We start from the raw sequence: 24226 nt of genomic DNA on the forward strand, positions 1-24226 counted from the left end.
CTAGCAAAATGAGTGCATCAGTTTTGTAACTTATTTAGGTTCTGTCTCAGATGTTCAGCATTGCCCAGGAGGACGGCTCCAGTACTATGTCCGGCCATGAAGCCTGACTGCGAGGGATGGAAAAACCTTTGAACCTTTGCAAATGCAGTGAGTTGCGCATTACCATCTTTCTCCATAGGCCGAAAGTTCAACAAGTTGGAAGGATCCAATTTCACTTTTTTTAGAAGCGGAAGAACCATTCCACATTTCCACTTCTGAGGTGCAAATCCCTCTCACAGAGAGGAATGAAGAAGATCCATTATCACTGATAGAAGAGCGGGGTCCAGTAGCTTAAGCTTGGCAGGTGGTAGGGGATTCAGCAGAGATCCAGATTTAATAGATTGCACAATGGCTTGAAAGGACACAGATCCAAGAACAGGCCATGCTCTCATTTTAGATCTGAAGCTGGAAATGGTTGCAATGTGGTTATCCCCCACTTGGGTAATGTTCACAGTGTAATTGTCTGCAGTAGTATAGGCATTCATACAATCTTTAGCCAGCTGAAGATGAATATTTTCCACCTTATGGGTGAAAAAATGAGCTAGTTCCTCACATTGCATCTGAGAAAGTAGGGGCGCAGGAGATACAATGCTTGAGTCTGACAATTCCTTAACCACCTCCAAGAGTGTCTCCAGACAATTGTGAACATTTGTGATTTTTTTAGAATAATTTGTTGCTTGTGCAGACTTACAAAGACCATGATAGTGTTTTATCGTCTCTCTATAATTGGCCTTGGCCTCTTTAGCATGTGACTTCCTCTGAAGTGTCTGAGCGCTTCAGTAACCCAGGAAGCCAGCAGAAGAATCCTGCCTGTGCCTGTGCCTGGTAAAGTAACTTCAACGGCCTCTGTAAGCAATTATGAATCAAGGCATTATCCAAGTCAGCCAATTGTTTTAATATAGGCCTAGCACCAAAAAGCTGCTCATTCAATACTGGAACATTCAGTTTAGACCAGTTCCTAGATTTAATTATAGAATTAGACCGTATTGATAGGGGAAGAGAGGACATCCTAACATTGAATGGCACAGAATAATGGCCAGACGAGAATAACGGAAGAGAGCGGTCTGACATCTGATCCTTCACACTGGAAAAAATGGGGTCCAAAAGATGACCGGCTACATGAGTGGGAGTAGAATTGAAGAGGGACAGATTGAGTACACTTAAATTCTCTATGAAAGTAACATTCTGGTTACACTTCAAGTCATTTAAATGGAGATTGATATTGACAAGTACAGTGAAATTCGAAGATCTCAAAGTGTAAGGTGCTAATAAGTCAGGAAGAGAGGTGCACCAATTTCTAGCATACCCTGCCGGTCCATAAATCAGAGCTCCTCATAGTGTAAATGTGTAAGTGAGAGCGCAAAATGCAAGGCCTCACAGGCAGGAAATGGGAGTTCATCAATTTTACATTTGTAATCTATTTTTAAAAAATGATAGTAATTCCTCTGCCTGTCCTGTCTGTCCTTCCTAACTATTTAATAATTGAATAGGAGCGCCATGATTACTACTGGTAAAGATCCCTCATGTAGCCAGGTCTCAGTAAGAAACAAGGTATCAGGATTGTTATCACATAAAAAATTAAATAGATGTTGCTGGTGTCTAGAAAGAGAGCGTCAATTCATGGTGAAAAAATTAAATCCCTTAGTGTCTATTGTGACGGGGCCCACCTGGAGACCCATCACCGTAAAGGGCTACACTAATTCCTAAACCTAATCTTCCTCGTTACTTTTTGACTGTGTCTTTTGTTTTGAGTTAACTCACTTTAGCAGGTTAAGATAGCTGTCAACTAGCCCTGTCATGAAAGTGAGGAGGTGCTACTGCTTTCCTGACATCTTCACATCCCACCACAGTTTTATGCTTGATAAAGGTAATGCCATTGAGTTGGATAATTAAGGTTACCTCACCATAGTCAGATACATCATGTTTCATTTAGGTGCTTTCCTCTGAATATCATTGTAATCTAAGGGCTGAATTTAAGAAAAGTGGCGCTGCATCCAATGCAGAGCCACTCTCCTTGCTCCCCTTAGCGCCCCCTACCGCCACCATGTGCATGATAGGGGCAATAGCATACAAATTATTGACGCTATTGATGTACTGTGCAGGATCAGCACCAAAAGGTTGCTGCTAATCCTGCAGTGTACATAGGAGCCCATTGTAAGCAATGGTATGCCTTCTTTTAATGCCCACTGTGTGCAGGCATTAAAAATAGCCAGTAAAAATGGCCCAGTGGAATCTAAGAGATTCCACTGAGACATTTTTGCAGTCCCCCTAACAGGGAAATGCTCCCATTGCATACATTGCGCCACTTTGTAAATATGGCGTGGCAAAATCGGCCTTGTTGGGCCACATTACCCTCATAAAAAATTACGCTCATGTGACGCAGGGAGGTACTAGGCCCTCTTAAATCTGTGCCTAAATGTTTAGTCCAATTTTTTCAGGTATAGTAAACAATGTCAAGAACTCCCACAATACTTTTGATTGCTGAGTGGTACCTCTGGACTAGAACATTACCTTTCTGATGTCAGTCAGTCTGGCAATCTTAGTAATATTTGCATACATTATTCAAGAGCCTAGGTAGAACTCACTTTGAGGTGTGCCTCTTATAAATAGCCTCTTTATTACTTTTTATGTAGTAACTCGTAAATAACGATTTCCGAATGACTTGTTCAGTAGTTCTTTATTCAACGCTTCCCGGACTCCGTCTCTCTTTTCCTCACACACTGCTTACATTCTTAACATTCTACTGTCAACTCCCGGGTGTACCACTTTCCTTACATTCTAGGGACTACCGAAGATACCATTCTTAATTCTAATACATCATACACTATTACTTAAATATGTTATTTTATCTATGTACTTGAGATAACTATTTACATTTCCTTATGAGTCTATATTTTCCTATGTACCATTTTGTAGATTATAACATATCTCCCTTCCTTAATAATCAAACACAAAGTCCTTGTACCTCGCTGGGTGTCTCTATCTCCTATACCACATAGTCCTTGTACCTCGCTGGGTGTCTCTTGTGTTCCCCTTAATAATCGAGCACGTAGTCCTTGTACCTCGCTGGGTGTCTCTTGTTCCTCATCTCTCTCTTTTGTCTTGTTGAATCCAAAGGTTCACTTCCTTCCTCCTTCTTTCTTGAGTTTTCCTGATCCCTTCTAGGTGTTTCAAAACCAGCTAACTTGTCCATACTCCATACTCTGCCATCCTCCAATTTGACTACATTTCTGTGTACCTCAATAATTCTCTTGGGGCATGAAAACTTACTACCATCTCTTTTGGTATTCTCTGGTAGTTTGACCCTTACCCACTGCCCCACTTCCCAGTGCCTATCCTTGGTACCATATTTGTTGTCATACCAACTTTTGTATTTACTTTGGTTTTGCTGAATGCGGACCCTTATCTTTTCATGTTGTACAATTTGGGGTTTCCCACCACCCAACCAGTTGGGGTTTAATTTGGTCCCTGGCAACCTACCTCTTAGTGATGTGAATGGAGAAATACCTGTTACTAAATTGGGTGTGGTGTGATATGACCATAGCAATTGCTTCAAAGCCATCCCACCCGGCTCCTGAGTCACCTTGACCATTTGCAAACACTCCTTGATCATTCTATTGGTTCTCTCAACTAACCCATTTGCTTGTGGATGATACAAGGCAGTTCTAAAATGACTGACACCCACTTTCTTCAGGAACTCCTTCATGGCCTCCGAAGTGAATTGTACCCCATTGTCTGTTATCAGAGTACTAGGAATTCCTTCAATCATGAACGCCTCCGTTAGGAAGGCTATTACCTCTTTAGTGGTAATTTGGTTCACTGGTTTGGTCATTATCCAATGCGAATGGTAATCTACCAACACTATTAAGAATATACCACCTACTCCCACTTGATCTAACGGACCTACAATATCCATTCCTAACTTGTCCCATGGTCTACAGGGGGCTTTTATTGGTGACAGTGGTACTTTCCTTGTGATATTTATCTTATCACTGGTGGCACATTTCATACACTCTTTTACATTGATTTCTACCAGTTTGTCCATTGTTGGAAACCAGTAGGTGGCTCTTAATTTATTTTTGGTGAGGCTTCTCCCTAGGTGCCCTTCGTGTGCTAACATAACCAGCTTGTCCCACAGCACTCTGGGTGGTACAATTCTCTCTCCTCGCATCACCATGTTATCTTGGATATTTAGTTCTGATCTCACTTCCCAATATCCCTTCAAGTCTTCCTCTAGATCTTTAGATCTGTCCGGCCACCCTTTGACAATCTTCTCTTTCAATTTCGTTAACACTAGGTCATTCCTAATACTTTCATCCCATTCACCCTTCGTTAACCCAGCTAGGTCTACATACAATACTGGTTCCAAAATGTTAGTATCTTCCTCCACTTCTACTATTCTTGGTGACCTGGACAGAAAATCTGCAATTATGTTCCTTTTTCCTTGAACATATTCCACTGTAAAATTGAAATTTTCCAAAGCTTGTATCCATTTCGCTATGCGAGGGGTAGCTCGTTCTCCACCCTTTGTGGTGAATATTCCCGTAAGAGGTTTGTGGTCTGTTCTTATGACAAAAGGTAAACCCCATAAGAAAAACTTGAAGTGTTTTATAGCCCAATAACATGCTAATGTCTCTCTTTCTACAGTGGAATAATTCGCTTCCGCCACTGAAAGAGACCTTGAGGCAAAAGCTACTATATCCTCTTGACCATTTGCACTCTGAGATAGGGTAGCTCTTAACCCTTTTCCACTAGCATCTGTAGTCACTATGGTCTTTTTCCTGAAATCAAAAGTTTTCAAATTAGGTGATTTAACTATAGCTTCTTTTATTTCTTTAAACGCATCCTGACACTTTCCGTCCCAATCAAAAATGGCATTTTTTTTTTGTAATGATCTTAAAGGGGCTGTAACATCTGCAAAGTTGTGTACAAATTTAGCCATGTACTCAGCCAATCCTAAAAACGACTTGAGTTCTAACTTACTGGTAGGAGCTTGAGCTTCTGTTACGGCTACAACCAGATCATATTTTGGCTCAACTCCATCTTTTGTTATTTTGTGTCCCAGATACTCAACTGATTTCACTCCTATCTGGCATTTATCCTTTCGTATAGTCATTCCTGACTCCTCTAATGCTTTAAATACTTTTCTCAAGGTATAATCGTGTTCTTCCCTTGTAGCTCCATAAATCAGAATGTCATCTTGGAAACATAATGCTTGATCTATGCCCTGTAACACTCTTTGCATAATACGCTGGAAAACTGCAGCAGCAGAAGCCAATCCAAATGGCATTCTGCAATATCTGAAAGCGCCATATGGAGTGATGAAAGATGTAAGTGACCTGGATGAGGGGTGAAGCTCTACTTGGTGATATGCTGATGACAGATCTATCACGCTGAAAATTTTAGCTGGTCCTATGGTGCTCAGCATTTCACTTATCCTGGGCAGAGGAAACTTGTCTACCCATATACTGGCGTTAAGATCTCTCAAGTCCACACATACTCTTATTCCTCTGCCCCCCGGTTTTCTAGTAATAACTATGGGAGCCAACCATAACGAGCTTTCTATGGGCTCAATCACTCCTAATTTTTCTAGTTTCTCCAACTCCTTTTTCAAAGGTTCTCTCATTAAGTATGGAATGGACCTGACTTTATGAACTACCGGTATGGTACCCTCTTTCACCCTTATCAAATGTTGATAATCTTTTAACAATCCTAATTCGTCACTAAACAATGTGGGAAATGCATTGTGCATATTATCTTCTCCTTTGAATGTGGCCACTGTTAAAACTTGCTCTTCACTATTTGGATCTAACTTGATGCCCAATTCCTTTTGATGTTTCCATCCCAATAAATTTGATCCTCTGTTAGTAAAGTATACACTACCTATCGTCTGTCTATCTTTAAATGTTATTCGTAGTTCCAGCTTACCCTTCAAGGGTATGGGATCGTCATTGTAGCCACCCGGAGAGATATCAACTGGCTGAAGCTTGTACCCTCTTTCTTGGAAATACTTCTCGTAAATTCTATATTCAATGAATGTAAACGGAGAACAAGAGTCTGCATAAGCTCTTATCCTCACACCTTCCAGATCGATATCACATGTAGGATATGATTTGTCACCATGTTTTCCTTCAGCTGTATCTTTTACTTGTAATATATACTTGTTTTTAGCATCTTGCGAGTCTTCAATTTTGTGAATTGTATTTTTTTCACTATTTTCCCCTTTCCCATTTTTACACACTCGCGCGAAATGTCCCCTGATGCCGCATTTCCTACATACACCATTTCTAGCAGGGCACATAGGGTTGTTAGCCAGATGTCTATTATTCCCGCATCTGAAACATTTGCTTTTACCCAGGTCTATGTTAATGGGGATATTTTTTTTTACTGCTATTTCATGTATCCTACTCCCCTTTTCAGAATCATATTCTTTGTCTTCTATCTTAGTGTGCATCTTGACCTCCTTTACTTCTTCTGTATATGGAGTTTGTTTAATTATCTTCATGCATTCGACCGTATGTTCTATGCCTTTGGCTACATCAATTGCCTCTTTCAATGCTGGGTTTTGAACTAATAACTTCTCCTGAATTTTAAGGTTGTTAGTACATCTTACTAACTGATCTCTTATTAATGAGTCTTCTAAGTTACCAAACTCACATGTGTTGGCTAACCCTCTGAGGCATGCAATATAACTGGCAACTTTTTCATCTTTGCCTTGCGTTCTACTGAAAAACTTGTGTCGTTCTAACACCACGTTAACTTTATGTCCAAAATGTTTTTCCAATTTTCTTATAGTTTTTTCATATTCATCTAACACCTCGCCCCCATTGTCCTCTTCCACATCCATATCCGTGAGACTTTCATATACCTTCCGTCCTTGGATACCTAGGTTATGAAGTAAGATGTGTTGTCTTCTCAATGCTGTGAATCTTTCCCCACCAATGGCAATTACATACGAGTCAAACAATTTTATCCACTCTTTCCATGGAAGATTTGGTTCATCCAACTCACTAAGAAAAGGAGGTGGCTGTGACATACTTGCTGCTGCCATTGTTCTTGTGTATTTCTAATAGCACTTGTACGTAACAGTTGTCTTTAATATTCAATTATGCTTCCTGTTAGTAATGGTTCTGATCTCGCCTACTTTTTTTCCTATTCAGCTGTCTAGTTGTTCATTCACTCCATTGAAAGTGACTCCACCTTATAGTCATGTGATTATTATTTTTTTTTTTTTTTTCCTTTACCAATGTTCCAAGATACTGCTTGATTCACCAGCAATGGCTTGTTACAGTATTTGGATTATTTCATTTACACAATACGTTGCTATGTGTATTCTTTTATTAATTCATCTTCTGTGTTAAATTGCTGATACTTCGACTTCTTTAACGATGCCTGTTTTGTTAAAAGCGGTTCCCCGTTTGACATACAAAACATTTAATTGACTTCAACTTGCCGCTTTTCGTGCCGGTTCTCTTAACACTGCTAATATCTTTATCGGTTCTTTCTTGCCCGGCGCCACTATAAATACGATTTCAATATGATTGCCGCACCGTTTCTAGCACCAGTTGTGCTCGTGATGATTTTATCGATCGTTCAGTTATGTTTGGCGCACGCACTTAAACGCGTTTCAACAACCGTTTGATTTCTTTTCCGCCGCTATTGTCATCGCAAAACAAAACATTTACACGCACCTGTTTCTAAATATAGAGAATGTCCAATGCTGCTTACGCTGATCAAGACAGCTTGTTTTGAAAACGTGAACTGTTCCCGAAATGTAGACGGAGTATTCACCATCAGGGGTAGGAAGCGTTCTCTGTCCCCTGCACAGTTTCTGTTTTTCTCCTCGTCGCCACTTTTTATGTAGTAACTCGTAAATAACGATTTCCGAATGACTTGTTCAGTAGTTCTTTATTCAACGCTTCCCGGACTCCGTCTCTCTTTTCCTCACACACTGCTTACATTCTTAACATTCTACTGTCAACTCCCGGGTGTACCACTTTCCTTACATTCTAGGGACTACCGAAGATACCATTCTTAATTCTAATACATCATACACTATTACTTAAATATGTTATTTTATCTATGTACTTGAGATAACTATTTACATTTCCTTATGAGTCTATATTTTCCTATGTACCATTTTGTAGATTATAACACTCCCCATATGTTTCTGAACCCAGAATAAGATGCTCAACTTACCTGGAAGGCACAACTAGCATTATTTCACTCCAGTCAGCAATTTAGAGCAGTTTTCCTAGTGCATATAACTACCAAAGTGGACAGCTGCCATTTGTTTCACAAGGAAATTAACAGCTTGCTAATTGGTTGGAGGAAATCTGTTTCTGTGTGTTGGAAATCACCATCTTTTCCATGGCACTCCCCCTGAACTATTTTTGATGGCGTTGAGATTCTACACACTTTACTCCTGCTAACCTGTTGTAAAGTGCTCTGCTCTGCTTTCCCTTAAACGCGCTGACATTGGTATACACCTGACTGGCACATATAATTTACATATAAGTCTCTCGTATATGGTGCAACATCTACCCAGGGTCGATAAATTAAATGCAAAAAGTGAGCAGCAAAACCCATTGTGCCACCCACTATGGTAGCACTATAAAGGACCATAATGCATGTGCCCTGGCCTTTCCTTGAAGCCTGGCTGTGCAGTTTTTAAACTGCCAATTCAACCTACCCGTTTGACTAGCTTATACCTTCCTTTTCAAATAATTATTTCAAACCTAAATCAGGCCTTACTCCCCAATAGGTAAGGGTGTTTGGTATTTAAAAGTAGGACATGTAGAAACTAATCTTACACATGTCCTGGAACTGTTAAGGCATCGAAAAGCCCTTTTCACTCTGACGAGATTAGCTGCCTTGTGGGAAACACTGGACTACATTATAGAACCTTATAATGATAATTTGTGGTTGGAAGCAGATAAAACATAATTCAAGGACTCATTTGAACAGTTATCCAAAATCGTATTTACTGATGACATTAAATTTTGACTATGTTAGAAAAATTACTTAAAATAATTTACCTCTCCCTGCCTAAACCTCTGGAGAACTTTCTGCCAGTATTTAAGTGTCAACTGGCTGATGAAGGCTTCCCTGTGGTGAGACGTGGATTGCTTCCAGACAGAGGACAAAGATCTGTCTGGTGTTGGCCTTCCCTTGAAAAGATGGCCTTGGGGGCTGCGTCCAAGGACCAATTAAACTTTTAAACTTCAAATAGGCCTACCCTGTCACAAGCACATCAACCAGAGATCATGGCTGCCCCCTTCCTTTGTACCTCTAGTTATCATGCCCCTAAACCTAGTGAGAGGCGGAGCAGCCTGAGAACTGGGTTGGAGAGGCACATTATCATAGCTCCACCACTGTTTGTGCCCAGCAGGGAGCTCTGACTAAGGAAAGAAAGATCCTGCCATCTTGAATTTAAGTAGAGAGGGGGACTGTGGGATAGTTTACATTATAACACACAGAAAACATTGTAAAAGTGAGCAGGGTCACCTCTGGGAATTATTAGCTCATTGGCAAGGGTGTGATAGGTGGTTGCTCCACCCACAGGCTGGCACTGGCCATAAATGTGGCATCCTCAGTACCCTCATCAGAACATTCCTGAACCTGAGAAGAATCAGAAGAAGGACTTTCCTGCTATCTGAAGAACCTGAAGATAGACTGTACCTGTTTACCTGGAAACCAGGACTCCAAAGGTGACTCCAACAGTCAGTTGGCTGACCCCCTTTGAGTTACTGGGTTACAACAGGCTTATAGATACCTTCTCCTGCTTTTTAGCTGATCCATCACAACAAGATCTGACCTGATTAGCTCTGCTGGCCTCTGAGGGAGAGAGTCCTGACCACCCTATTCATCCTCTTCAGTGGATACAATGCTGAACAGCATCCAAAGAACACTGGCTGCGTTTGTTGACGGCTTCACCAGGCCCGACAATGAGCATCCTCTGATTGACTCTGAGATCTTGAGCTGCAGCTCTGCAGCATCACCAGACACTTCCTTGGATCCTGGTTGCTGCCTGACCCCACTGAAGTCTGTCTGCCTCCATAAAAGTGTCTAAGTGAAAAGGTAACCTTGTGACTTGGATGAAACTGTTCCTTATATCTGACCCGTGCTCAATCGTGGTTGACCTTAAATTTTACTCTTGTCCCTGTTCGGCATGACCAGTTTCCCACAGTTGGGGCTTAGTGCCTTTTGCCGCTACATTGAAATACAAATTTTAAAAAATCATTACTCTGGTGCTACTAATAGGATATTTGTCATTTGCTGTTAGTTATTTATTAAAATATTCTCTATTTTTCTAAATTAGTTTGGGCTTTTCTTGTATTTTCAATGTATTACTGTTATTGCCTCCATGGTAGGCCTAGCTGCTTCATGTCATAGCTACCACGGGTTGATTAATCAAAGGTATATTTTGTGACTTTTGTGAATCACCCTGGCAAGGTATTGCTTAATATTTTAAGTGGATTCCCATCCCCCTCAAGTAATACTCCAGTTTCTTAGACAGTGGTTAAGACGATGGTTGAGGAATTAGGGGCCATATGTAGGAACACATTTTCCCATTGACACAGAATGGGAAAAACCCTTTGCTACATCTGGCCCTAGGAGTGCTGAGTTCTAAGCGCCCAGTTCCCATTTGACAACCTTTTGTGATCCAAGACAAATCTTTTTATCTTCCTATGCCTGAGGTCCATTGTCTGCCACAATATAGAGCATTTAAAAACTGGCTAACCTTGAGCTACAAGCGCAATATAAAAAATGAAGATTTATAGCAGGATGGATGCCTAATCTGGAGCACTGACAGGAGCCAATATAGGAAGCTGGTTTTGAAAGGCACTTCTTTCTACTAATAAAGCAACAACAACAATTTAAGCCATAATTGGGGATTGACTGCGAGGACTTTTGTAATAGATGTCCTCACAATCAGGAAAAATGTGATTTATAAGCAGGATCTTTGAAGGTTTGGGGCCAAACGCACAAAGGGTTTTAGAATTTGCAAACTCTTTGATTCTCTAAATCGGAGGATTTGTCAATGCTAAAACCCCTTTTAGATATTCTAGCCCAATTTAATGATTTGGAAAAGCTTTTCTGAATTGTTAAATGGCTTTAGGAAACCATAAAGGATAGGTATTGGGAAGGGGCATGTTCAGGGGGTCCCTTTCAAATACAATTCCTTATTGAATGAATTTAAGAGTAGGCTGGGGTCCTTGGGAAACCTTATTTTCTAAACACATTCCATTTTCCTTTAGGGAAAACAAGCTGTGTTTTGTGAAAAAATTATTGCTTTATTTAAAAGAAATCACAAACAGAATGGCCTGCTGACCCCAGCAGGCCACCATCTCTGTGATGGCATTGAATCGTAGTTGATCAAATTTTGTGGCCTACCTCATTAACATTATTTAGTAGAATACTGATCTAATCAATAGTATTACAGACCCTTGTGGTTTCTTTATGTATTTATTTCACTGGCTTATAGTGTGCCAACATGGCACATTTCTGGAATTTCTAATAGCTCTGCATAATAACAAGTAATGTTTTGGTAGTTTACTTGAGTGATTGAGTGATCACATGCTGCTTATGAACTTATTGATGTAGATAGAAGTAATTATAGAGCTAACAACCAGAAAATTGCAGAAGTTAGATGTGAGTTAGTCGAACATCCAGGGCAATGTTTTTAGTATAGGGTGATTGAGATTGACTTTGGAGAATAGGCGAGTACAGTTTATGTTTTTCACAAATAAACCCTGATCATCAGTGGTTGGAGTGGTGTTGCTCAGGCCTTTCTGACTTTATTGGTTCCTCTCTGCCCAGATTTACTGGGGCCCAGAACTCCTAATCTGATCATTCTGGGCCCAGAGACACTGGTCCAGACCAGATTATTTGAGTAAAGCTCCGCCAAGCTGGTTCTAAACTGCAGCATGGGGAGATCATGAAATGCTAACACCTCAAATTCTCAGCCCTTTCAATGTGAGAGTAGTAACAGGACATTTCTGCTGAAAATGAAAGCATGAATTAAAGTCACAGAAAGCTTTCCAGACAGGCCAGATCCTCCCACTGCTAAAAAAAAACCCACACTGGACCCTGATGGCCCCGCCAGCTACCAGCCCATCACTCACTACCAATCATTGGCAAGATAATTGAAAAAGCAGTCTATGTTCAAGTGCGAGAGCACATTAATGATAACCATTTACTCCACGATTACCAGTCTGGCTTTAGTTCATGTGGCAGCACAAAAACCGCTACCTTACACGTCACCTTCCTGACTACAGATGAATATAACCCACACCTCTGATATTGATCGACCTTTCAGCTGCCTCTGACACCATCGACCAGGCCATCCTCATATGCAATCTGGAATCTCACTTGGGATTAACCAGCAATGTAATTTACTGGCTCTTCTACCTTGCCAACCAACACCAGTTTGTTCATATGGACAATTCCTTGTCCCAAAAGAACCCTATCACCTGCTGAGGCCCACGGGGTTCCATGCTTTCTCTTGTCATCTTCATCCTTTACATGAAGCTGCTTAGTGCTCTATTTACTGATAACAGCATTTGGTTTCAACAATACGCTGATGATAGAAACTCTAAAGCTGAGGCTCTTTGAAGTAGACATCCCATGCCTCAAACAGTACTTGTACACCATCTAGACCTGGATGTCTAGTGTTTACCTTAAGCTTAACCCAACCAAGGCAGAATTCTTGATATTTGCGAAGAAAAACAAACAACAAAGAGTACAAACTTGCCTCAATAACGTGAAAATTGATAGCTTTGAAACCCAATTTTAACTGAATGCCAAGTAACTTGAATTCACCCTAAACACCAAACTCACTCTCAAGGAACACATTGTGAAAAACACAAAGACAGTACCAGCTCTCCCTTCTACAGAAAGTGAAGCCATTTCTTTCAGAAAGCAACTTCACAACTGCTGTTCAAGCCCTCATACTCTTGCATCTGGACAGCGCTAAGACCCTACTCCATTGCATCCCAGACTTCACACTGACATCCTTGAAGGCACTCTACACACCCCAGCACATCTTATCCAGGGCCTGTAGAAATATGATAACATTACCATCAGGATGGAACTCCGTTGGCTCCCTTGGCAGTCCTCTCCACCTTCAAAACCAGTTGCATCATTTACAAAACCATCATGACCAAAACTCCTGCTTATCTTGCAGACAAGGTTACCACCTTGGGTGACTCTCAACGCACCAGCAGACAGGAGACCATAAGGCTGCAAACTAAGAAGTGCAAAAAAGAAAGAAAACAAGACAGTAGGTCTTTTTCATCTACACACCCAGGAATGGAGCAACATCCCTGACTCTAAAAGTAACATCCCAAAGCTGCTCAAATTTAGACTTGAAGACCCACCTCTTTAAATACCACTACTTCACCATGCATTAACCAGTACAACACAACTACCCCTTGTCACCTTCATTGACTTTATGCATGTCCTTGACTTTTTACAGTGCTCCGCTGCCTTTTAACGAGGTTCACCCAATAGAAATGCCATATACATAGATAGATACATATATATCTATACACATACATACATAAATATACAAACAGATTTGAAACTTTCCAGCCACAGCTATTGTTGAAGCTTCTTCCAGGTAAGCATTTTGTGCGACAAGAGGAACAAGTTCGATAAACACTCATTGCAAGAACTGTTTTGATAACTTTTAGTGTAACAAATGAGGGATGTATCAGGCAAATGCTCCTAAGGTAAAAGAACATTCAGTGGTTTTAGAATCTGGCATAGATAGGCTGACTAGAAGCACTCAATCCTTAAAGTCTTTTTAGATAATTAAGTGTGATGTACCTCTGGAACCTCAGGAATACATTACATCTGAATTAGGGGAAGCCTTGCTAACTCACAGAAACATTGTTACATTTCAGGCTTGGAAAAATGACAAAGCAAAAGAACAAATATGATGTGAAGAGTTCTAAATGTAGAGCTTGTGCCAAGGCCCTTAAGGTTCTGTGCAAGTGTTTCCTGAAGAGAAACTTTCCAGTTATAATATTAGAAAGTTGCATGGGATACAAAAGCCTTTTAATAGTAACATTAACAATGTGTGCTGGCTCTTGGAAGCCAAGTGGTAGTTGAAATGCAAGGAATATAAGATCAACCATCTATCCAGACATTCTGGGAGGTCATCTGGGGTTGTATGGCAGATTCTCAATTTAAAAAAAATCTTTGTTACACAAATATTGCAGCCTACATTTTGACTACAAAAATATTGTTCAGATAGGTTTAAATAGGTAAGGAGAAATGTACTATTATGAAATGCTCATCCATACGCCTTGGAAATATGTATGTTATCAAGGTACATAAACTGTGATTTGGGAGTAAGAAACTACGTTTTACCTCTATATACTTTATGTTAAAAAAAAATTGTAGTTGATATTTAGGCCACATATTTGTATAATATATGTAGGCATGCAATCACTGTATAATAGCCTGTCTCTAATTCATTTGCTTATTACAGTTGAGTTGTGAAGTCTCTAGTCACCTGTAATAAGAAAATGTGGTAGATTATTACAGGAAACATAGAATCTCTCTGCATATTTCTACACATTCTGAGCTACAGCATTTTCTAAATCTGACATATTAAACTAATTCTACTATCTTTTTGGAACAAATACATACTAAACATTCTGTTCCTATTCTTCATATCTTCACCCATACTATATGTTTGAAATGAAAGAGCAACACACCAAAGTCTTAAAGTGTTTGTGGGAACGGTGATTGTGTGACCATGTATTATAAGGAATAAAATATCCTCTCCTGTATATTAACAGGAAATTTCAAGTCCCCTCTGAGTTCTACAGCATCATAAAGGAACTTGGCCTTTGGCCTTGTTCCTTTAAATAGTCACATAACTCCTCATGGACTTACAATATCCTTATAATGTATGGCAGGTGGTACTTTATCCCATATAAACTGACATTCTGTCATGATAATGTGATAAAGCACCTTGCCTAGAGTAGTTCTATAACTCTGGAGTCAGATGAGCAACCAATGCTTAGCACAGGGCCTTCCGACCAGTTAACACAGGAAATAAAAAAAATATCTGAGTTTTCCCATGCTTTGGGGCCAACTGATCATCAGTTAATTAGTCAAACCTGAATTGGTGCCTAAAACAGAATGGATTTCAAACCAGATGATTCATTCTGGAAGACCATGTCTTTCTTGCTGGTCTTTCGGTCTATTCTAGCTGTGTGCATAATCAAAGCACGGAAAGGAATTATGTGTGACACGTACTAAGAGTGCGGTCGCAAAAAGTGATAAATTGCGCTCTTTTTGCGTTTTGTCTCTGATTTTTGTGCGACCTATGTACTAACAGTTCGCTTCACAAAATATAAATTTGCAGGGAATTATAGAACGTATTCCCTAATAAATATTCATTAAATAGTCCACTATTTGCAAATCTTTGTTATTGGAATGGTGGTCTGCAAGGAATAAAAGACCACAATCTTTGAGTTTTTATTCTCAAGCTAGAATATTTTTTTAAAGCAACCGATGTTCTTTAAATGATTCAGTGATGTTTAAAAAAAAGATTTCGGCTTAGGAAAACTTCAGGGGGAGCAAGCGGTGGTTGTATGGGCCACTGCCATTCCTGCCCCTCAACTGATGTCACTTGACACATTCACAAAAGAGTCAGTTAACTCCTCCTTTGAGTTGTCAGTAACTGATCAATGATATTTGGCTGCAATTGAGGTGGCAAACCATTGATAACTGCCATACCAAATCACAATTAGGAAGAAGTGTCCTTTCATGTCCCTTCAAAATTGTCATTTGACATGGGTCGCAAAACCCATTTGTGATTTGGAAAGTCTTTTCCACTCATAAACTGGGTTTGATACATATCGAAAAGCCATTTTAAAGTTGCAAGCCCAGTGATTTTAAGTATCACAGGATTTACGACTGCAAAAAACATGATCGTAAAAATGTTGCAGTTTCCGACGCACACACTCGGTGTCAGGTACGAACTTGTCTTGCCAACAGTGAAACAGAGAATGCATGGACGCAGCTGGAGTGGAATAGTGCGCAGATTTACACCTATGCGTTTTTGCTTAGCTCAATAGAATATACTTGAGGGATTACATAGATTTCCTTCCGTGTAGGTATTTTCTTTTTGGATTTCTGCTAGAATTGTATTACTATGGATTTGTAGCTGGCGTGCTATTTTATTACAAATGTTTCTCTATCGAGAAATAAAATATGCATATTTCTTGTTGCTGCTATAAAACAGCACTGACTACTGCAAAAAGGAAATGGATCAGTAGTGCTGGTAACACTTGTATGGTCAAGATGTCATAATGCTCATTGGGTAGCAGTCTCACACCATGCATCAGGACAGAGAGAAGTTCGGGGAAAATGCATCTGAATGTAAAGAAGACTTTCCTGAACTGTTTTCTATGTCAACAAAGCAGTTCCCTGAAATCTCTGAAAACATCTGAGCTCTCAAATTCTCAAATCTTAGACCTACCACAGATTTGTCACCCACTCATGACCCAACAATACTTCCACTGAAACTGACACACCTTCGTGTGATAATGGAAAAAGCAAAAAAAGGAAACATCACCATGTGCGCCTGCACCTAACCCAACCTCAACACCTGCCCCATAAACACACTGGGCGAATTGGTGAGCACCGTAATTCCCTGACCGCATCATCTACCTGAAATGCCTGGGGTGGAGACCATGCCAGAAATGCCTGGGGGAGACCATGCCAGAAATGCCTGGGGGAGACCATGGTAGCCCTGTCTATGCCCAAACCCCATTGTCCAAAAGTAACCTGATTGAGGTTTGTGGGAAGCCAGAATCGGACCAAGGCAAAGAAAGAATTTTGAAAATGAATGGACTGATTGAAGAGTACAAGGCAGGTAATAAGAGTTTGGAAAAGTCTCCAGAAATCTGACAAATGTTGGTCCCACTTTCATGACCATCTTCAAACCTCGCCATATTTCTTAAGTAGAAGCTGTAGCAATACACACATCGGAGAATGCTGTTAAGAAGGAATACTTAGAAAACTTAAGACAGGGTCAATCTACTGTGTACCGAGCTTTACACTTCATTCCAATTCTTGTTTGTAACAGACACAAGCGCACTGGGCAAAAGTATTTCTTAGAAGTTGACACAGCACTACCAAATACCTGGGTTGTCTAAGTACCAAGGGGCATATCTAAGAGCCCCTAGTGTCGTTTCAGTGCCACATTAGCGTCATTTTTTTACGCTAATGCGGCTTTAGAAGGCCAAAAATTCTGGCCCATATTGACAAAGTGACGCAATGCATGCATTGCGCCACTTTGTAACCCTTTGCTCTACACTATGCCTGCACCAGCCATAATGTATTCAAAGGGCGCGTTTCCCCATTAGGGTGGGCCAAACAAATGGCGCAAGGAAATCTAAGAGGTTTCCTTGTGCTGTTTTTTTGCCGCACTTTTAATGCCTGCTCAGAGCAGGCTTTGAAAAGAGGCTTCCATTGCTTAGAATGGGCCTCTGGGTGCTTTGCGCACATGGTGTCATTAGGGTGGCGCTAAGGGGAGTAAGAAAAGTGGTGCTGCGTGGAGCGCCACTGTTTTTAAATATGCCCCCAAGCTGTCAATTCTTGATTCCACCTCATCTCGCTTTCTTCACCACCCTGCACTTCCAGTTGCTTAACTCAATTTTGCAGATTCTTTTTCACCCCTCATTTCTCCCCGTGCGCTAATTTCGTATGTGTCTCTCTTTTCTTCTCTTTCTGCCTTTTCTCTCTTGTCCTGGCTGAATGTCTGATGATGAAAAATAAGTCCTGAGAACATAAATAAGTGTTAGTGTCTACTGATTTGTGCTCCAGCACAAATTAAACATTGCTTTATTCTGGTTGCATTTTTACCCAGGTTTTACCTCATATTTACGGCCAGATTTACAAGGAACTGGTGCAGCGTGGCACTTCGCCAAAATTGCTAGCGCATCGCTGCATCAATTTGAAATGCAGGTACGTGCCATATTTACAAAAATACCCCTATGCTTCCCCTAGTTCTGGCAGTACATTTAGCTGCCTAGCACCAACGCAGGCATCCTTGCACCAAAGTGCGAGGGTGTCTCTGTTGAAGGGCATCATTGTTTATGTGCAGGTAGGTATCCCTTCCTGCACATAAACAATCTACTGTGGCACTTTGCCACTTCTCTTACTCACACTCATTCTGCAGCACACATAGAAGCAGCGAATTTTCATTATTGAATGATAATTTATGTGCAGGAAGGAACACCTTCCGGCAAATAAACAATCATTCATGGCGTTTTGCTTTTTCCATGTGTGCTGCAGAATGCAGCACCCATGGAAAAAGCAAAAACTAGGAGAAACAAAAGTATTAGCCATGCTAATTTCACCCCTGTGTGGCATTCATTTTTGGAGCTGCCACAGATTTACAAATTCTTGTAAATCTGGGGCAGCGTCAAAAGCAATGGGTGTTGCAGTGGAACGCCCACAGCAACACCCATTGCATGCCCCTGTGCCCCAGAAAACTGCATTGGCGGGGCCCATATTTGCAAGGCGGCGTTAAGCCACAAAAGTGGCTTAGCGCCCCCTTGTAAATATGACACAGCGCCACCGCAGCATCACAAAAAGTGATGCTCCCGTGGCGCTAGGGGCTTCTTAAGAAGCCCCATAGTGTTTAATCTTGTTTTAGTTCATTTGAGGTATGATGTGCTTCTAAAGAGAGTTGTGGCTAAATCCAATGACCCCCGGAATTGTCTGTGAACATGAAACATATAAATACATACAATATTGACTGATGATTCAATTGGGATATGTGTTATTAATCCTTTGCATATTTGTAAGAAATCCTTATTATTAGAAAGGGCACATTTTACGTTAATTACTTTATTAGATTAGGGTATCGTATTTTCAGACAATCTGTATAAGTACGACCTAAATGCGGAATGAAAATTCAAGAAGAATTTTTAAATATGAAGGATGTGCTGTTTTAGAAAGGAATATGTTAGCAAATGTCTAGAACAGTTAAACAGCGACACTGTTCATGTAATTGTTGTATATGATAAAGCATGCTGTGAGAAATACCAAAAACCCTTTGAGGTTAATAACAAAAATGTATGATGGTGATAAAAGGGGATCAGGAGAATAGGTGGTGCTAAAATGGGAGAGTGCTCGAGCTGGATGTGAGACAAGGTAATTGCAAGGGAGAGGGGCCACAACTTTGACTTTTAAATATCAACTTGCAACAATATTGACTGCCAGGTGGCAGCTTGGAAAATATTGTCCAGGTTAGTGGGTGAGAGCTATAATAGTAAATCTATACCCCCGGTGTGTGCTCAATTTAATGATATTTTTCACAACCATACCTTGGAGTCTAGATCTATGCAGATTGATATTTTTGTATGCAGTATTTTGACACATGATCAAATTCAACAACAAATGAGAAAGCATTACTCAAAGTGGAAATTAATTAAGGAAATAATTAATAAAGTTTAGTGTATCTTCTCCTATATATTGTAGTATCAAGGATTCCCTGATCACATACACCATTTGACAAGGTGTTTGAAAAGATGGTGTTTTTGATGTTCTGCTGTTATTACCAGTAATACAAAGTCTGCTGTTTGAATGAAGTTGTTTTTCAGATGGCAACTTTAGTCTTATTTCTAACTCCTTTTTATTTTTGTAAGTTTCAAGGTACATGGGACCCGCAGGATTCAACGTATCAGGCCTGGGCTATATCGGAGACGTTGCCAAGCCTCCTCTTTACATCCAGCACTCCCCCAGAAGGAAGAGGAGGGTTCTCTTCTCCCAGGCCCAAGTCTACGAACTGGAGAAGCGGTTCGAACACCAGAAGTACCTGACAGCCCCAGAGCGAGACCACCTGGCCAAGGCCATTGACCTCACTCCCAACCAGGTAAAAATCTGGTTCCAAAACCACCGCTACAAGATGAAGAGGCAGGCTAAGCAGAGACAGGCCCGAGCATCGGAAGAGCGCCTCCGGCCTTACAGTGCAGAGAAGATGGACTGCCCCAGCCCCACCACCTCTCTGGAGGAATATGGGGCAGCAGACACTCGGCTGGAAAACAAACCCTCTCCTGATATCCAAGAGCTCCTTTCTGGACAGGCTCAAGATACTGGAGTTGGACAAGAACTCTCTGTTGTCCAGAATTTGCCTTCTCTGCAGGACTACACAATGAACAGGAGCATAATGTTTAAGCCTTGGTGATGCCGCAGGTAGAAGGCTATATTTTTACATTGAGTGAGCCACGGAGAAGAAAACTGATGTTTCGAGTATGGATATACCTTGAGACAAATTCTGACCTTCAGTCCTTCCAACCAATTTGCCTCTGTTCTTCACATAGCCTTCATTACACATTCCGGTTTTGTAAATTATTTTTTAAAACTGAAAATATTATTCATGGTTTATTTTAAAGTGATAGACCTTTTCAGTAAGTGATCATTTCTCTTCTGCTCTTCACCTGGGTGCCACTTCTTGAATCCAAGCAAATAAGAATTTGTTCTCCATTATCAGGTAAAACATTGGTAAAATGGTACTAAATAGCGCTGTATATAAAAGAACTATGTCCAATCCTGGGTCTGCACTTACAATTATTTCCTCTGTCCCAACATTTTGAACGTTACCACTTTTTCTAAGGACGTGGAATCACTGAAGTCATAGAGGCTACAGAAATATCTCACACCCTTTAAGCCTTCAGTGACATCAAAAGTTTGATCCCTTGGCCCATCTGTAGGCCCTCAACAACCTCCCATTCACTGCTAAGGTGCAAGAGCAAGGGCAATATATGGAAGCTATAGAGCACATACATGACTCCTATGGTCTTGTTTACTTTCTGTGTCTACTCCTGCTTAGGACCACTGGGGTACCAGAGGGTAAGTGAGGGTTGACAGCTGCTACCTCTAACTGGACATACTTGATGTTCATGTTTTCCAGGTGCACTAACACATGACCCCTGGTTTTGCAAGGCATATAAAAGTGGCTGATGGGCGACTCTTAAAATGCTTTTTTATCTCCAGACGAAAAGTGAAATCAAGAGTTGTGGTGTGAAACGTTGCCAATCAGCAATATTCCTGATGTCCAGAAGTGCAGGAGTGAACAGGGCTATTTCTATTTTTCGAGCACCTTATGCCTACTTTTTGGTCCCAACACTGCAAATTTCTGAACTTAAGGACCATATACTAGTTTTCCTCAGAGGGGTTCAGGGTTGTAAGCCCTTCATAGAGTTTGGATATATTTCTTTTTCATATTCTAAGGCGTACTTTGGGTGGCAGCATTGCCGTTTTGGGGAAACGTCTGTTCTAGATTTATTAATGTGCAATATTTGCTTACGTTAAAATAAACTTTAAAGCAGAAATATTAGGTAGGAAAAAAATTACATAGAATTAAAACATAGCAGTTAAATCAACTTTTCTGCTACTAGAATTTAAATAGTACTTTGAAAACGCGGAAATTGCTGAAAACTTAGACGGACTGTGATGAAAGATCTGACATAAATCAGAGAGAAGAGGGTTATGCTTCCTTCTCATGTGTCTCTCTTCCTCGACTTCCCTACAAGCCCCACTATGACTTGCTCATATACTCTGAAGGATAAATAAAGTTGCTGGGCATATTGTCAGTAGGAGTAAGCTGCAAAACCGCTGCATGGACAGTTTCCCATGTGGACCCCAACTGCTCAAAGCAACCGAAATCTCCAGGTCAAAATGGGGCCCACAATGTCGAACTAGCTAGATGCAGTAAATCCGATCCCACAAACAATTCTCTATTTCTTAGTAACCCTCAGGGTCCATTTTATAATGGCACATTTTTCTGACCTGCGGAATCACCTTATTGGCCAGTAAATGGTAACTCTGGGAGGCGGAATTTCCGGTCCCAACAATAGGCCGTTGGTAAGTCCAAGATCTCTGTGGTCAGGTGAAATAGGATGTGTAAGAACTGTACAGAAGGACTGAGCAGATCGTTAATATATATTAAATTCTTTGAAATAATTCACTGCCAGCCTTGGGCCCAACCATGGAGGTCACTGTCTCTGTTGTTGAAACTTTTAGAGGTATATGTGGGTGGGTGAGTGGAACCAAGTGTAAGTGAGGCTGATTATGTGAATGCCTGGGAATTGCTGTATGGGTGATACAGTGAGTGGAAATGAATGAGCTGAGCTTGTTTGATGACTGACTATATGTGACTGAGTGGGTTACTTAGCCAGTGAGCGATGCAGTGGGTAAGTTAGTAAGTCCTGTTAGTATCTGCGTGAGATGGTCGCCTTGTGCTTTTTTCATGTGTGTGCTCCCAACAAGAACCGAGACCTTATCGTTTCCATGGTTATCTTTTGTGACTGAGAATTGAACTCCTATTTTAACACATTTATTTTATTCTTTCCTAATAACTTTTCATAAAGCATCCTGTTTTTAGGCATGGTGAAGTCATGCAAGTTATTTTTAATATTGCACCAGTAGTACTGTGTTTACATTTTTAGGTGTCATTTTTGATCAAGTTTTGATTTCTAGTCCATCTGAATAATGGGTTTTAAATTTAGCGATAAACAGCCAGATCATTGACAACCAAAGTATTGTGAAAATAAGTATTTGTGGGTATTTATTAATTTACTATTCTCAACACCACATTTATGTATCTTGATTATATAGATAGATATATAGGAAGGTATTAAGTCAATAATAATAAATATACTTACTTAAATATACTTACTTGCACAATATTTTGGTAGCTCATATACTGGTTATGATCCTTTTGAAGAACAATATTTTTTTTCTTGATATTATGACAGACAACCCTTTTCATAGCATAAGCTCCGTTTTCAGTTGGTGGTCTGTCAACCAAATTCACCTTTGAATTTATTAGCTTTCCTTTTAAACCTAAGTCTATCCATTTCAAGATCTGGTATCTGATGCTTCCAGGAGAACGCAAGCTGAACAGATATGCAAGTCAAAACAGCACTCATCACTGATTCATTTAAGAATACAGTGTTTTACTCTGTGTCTGGTAGAGGAGAACATGATTCTACCTTATGCCTCATAATCTTTTCATCATCATCATTTTTATTATCAAGAACAGCTATTTCATCTGGGAGGAGCAGCCATTGTTTCTTATTCTCAACATACTAATGGAGGGGTGAACACAAAATATTTATTTTACTCCAATAGTTTTTTAAAAATGTTTTAAAAAACAGTTTTTCACTAAGAATTGAATAAAAATGAGCACTTGGACTGTATCTTGCACATACGTCTATACTAGCAAATGCAATCATCCCCATCTCTGTGAACACTTATGGATACCATTAATTGATGATTTTTATTGCCTTAACCATGTGTATGGACCGTGATGAGTTAGTATAAACATTTTTGCCACTGAAAGTAGCATAGTCAAAAGAATAGTATGATTTGTAGTAGATAAATTACTTTTAGGATAAGTATGAAATTCTTTTGGAAACACATTTCCAATCTGTCACCCAAACATTTTTTTTTGCTAAATTTCCCTTGCTTTTTAGGTACACCTTTCATGAGATCTTCTCAATCAAGATCTGAATTAGGAGGAACACTGATGCTGATAAAGCTTAAACTGTTTTACAATAATTGTTTGCATGTGAAGAAAAGCGTGAATAAATAAAAGTATTTCTCCAATTATGCTGTTACATGTATTTACCAGTCATGATCTGTTTTTGAAATTTCAGTTCCCTTGTTATGGAGATGTGCTTAATGTCAGCCAGTATGTTGGCATGTGTTCATTATTATTGGTTTTTATTTATTACTGCAGTCTTCTAAAAGGATGTAGGGGTGGGATTGGGATTCCTTGGTACATTGTATAACCTGGGGAAGAGGAAAAATAAAATTGTTCTGCCTCAAAGGTCTTTTCAGTGCCATTTTCAATAGTAGTATATCTTTTTGTGGTATTATATATTTTGTCAAGTGTACAGTCTAAATGTAGACGTTGACCTCAAGTTGTTTGACTTTAGGTGTGAGTACGTATGACAACAATTTTTCCAACTCACAAATTAGTGTATTACCTCAAATGACTGAGAAGAGACTTGAGTATACACTTCTACCAAAACTGGTAGTGAGGAGCTTGTGTGCATTTCTCCTCGCCTCTTATACAACCTTAATTGCAAAGAAGAATTATTAGAAATGCTATTAATGGTGGCTAGCACAACAAATAGTCCTTGAA

General features: G+C 40.1%; 1 protein-coding gene across 1 annotated transcript in view; it reads left to right on the forward strand.

The window, feature by feature from the left end:
- The window catches only part of LOC138259624 (thyroid transcription factor 1-like), a 42391-nt gene extending 18498 nt beyond the window's left edge, over positions 1 to 23893 (forward strand). Inside the window, exon 2 of the mRNA XM_069207474.1 lies at positions 19722 to 23893. Within this exon, the coding sequence (XP_069063575.1) occupies positions 19722 to 20260 (539 nt within the window). The 3' untranslated portion in view covers positions 20261 to 23893. The remainder of the gene's footprint in view (positions 1 to 19721) is intronic.
- The last annotated feature ends 333 nt before the right edge of the window (positions 23894 to 24226 follow it).

The sequence above is a fragment of the Pleurodeles waltl genome, chromosome 9 (genome assembly GCF_031143425.1).
Source record: "Pleurodeles waltl isolate 20211129_DDA chromosome 9, aPleWal1.hap1.20221129, whole genome shotgun sequence".
NCBI lineage: Eukaryota > Metazoa > Chordata > Amphibia > Caudata > Salamandridae > Pleurodeles > Pleurodeles waltl.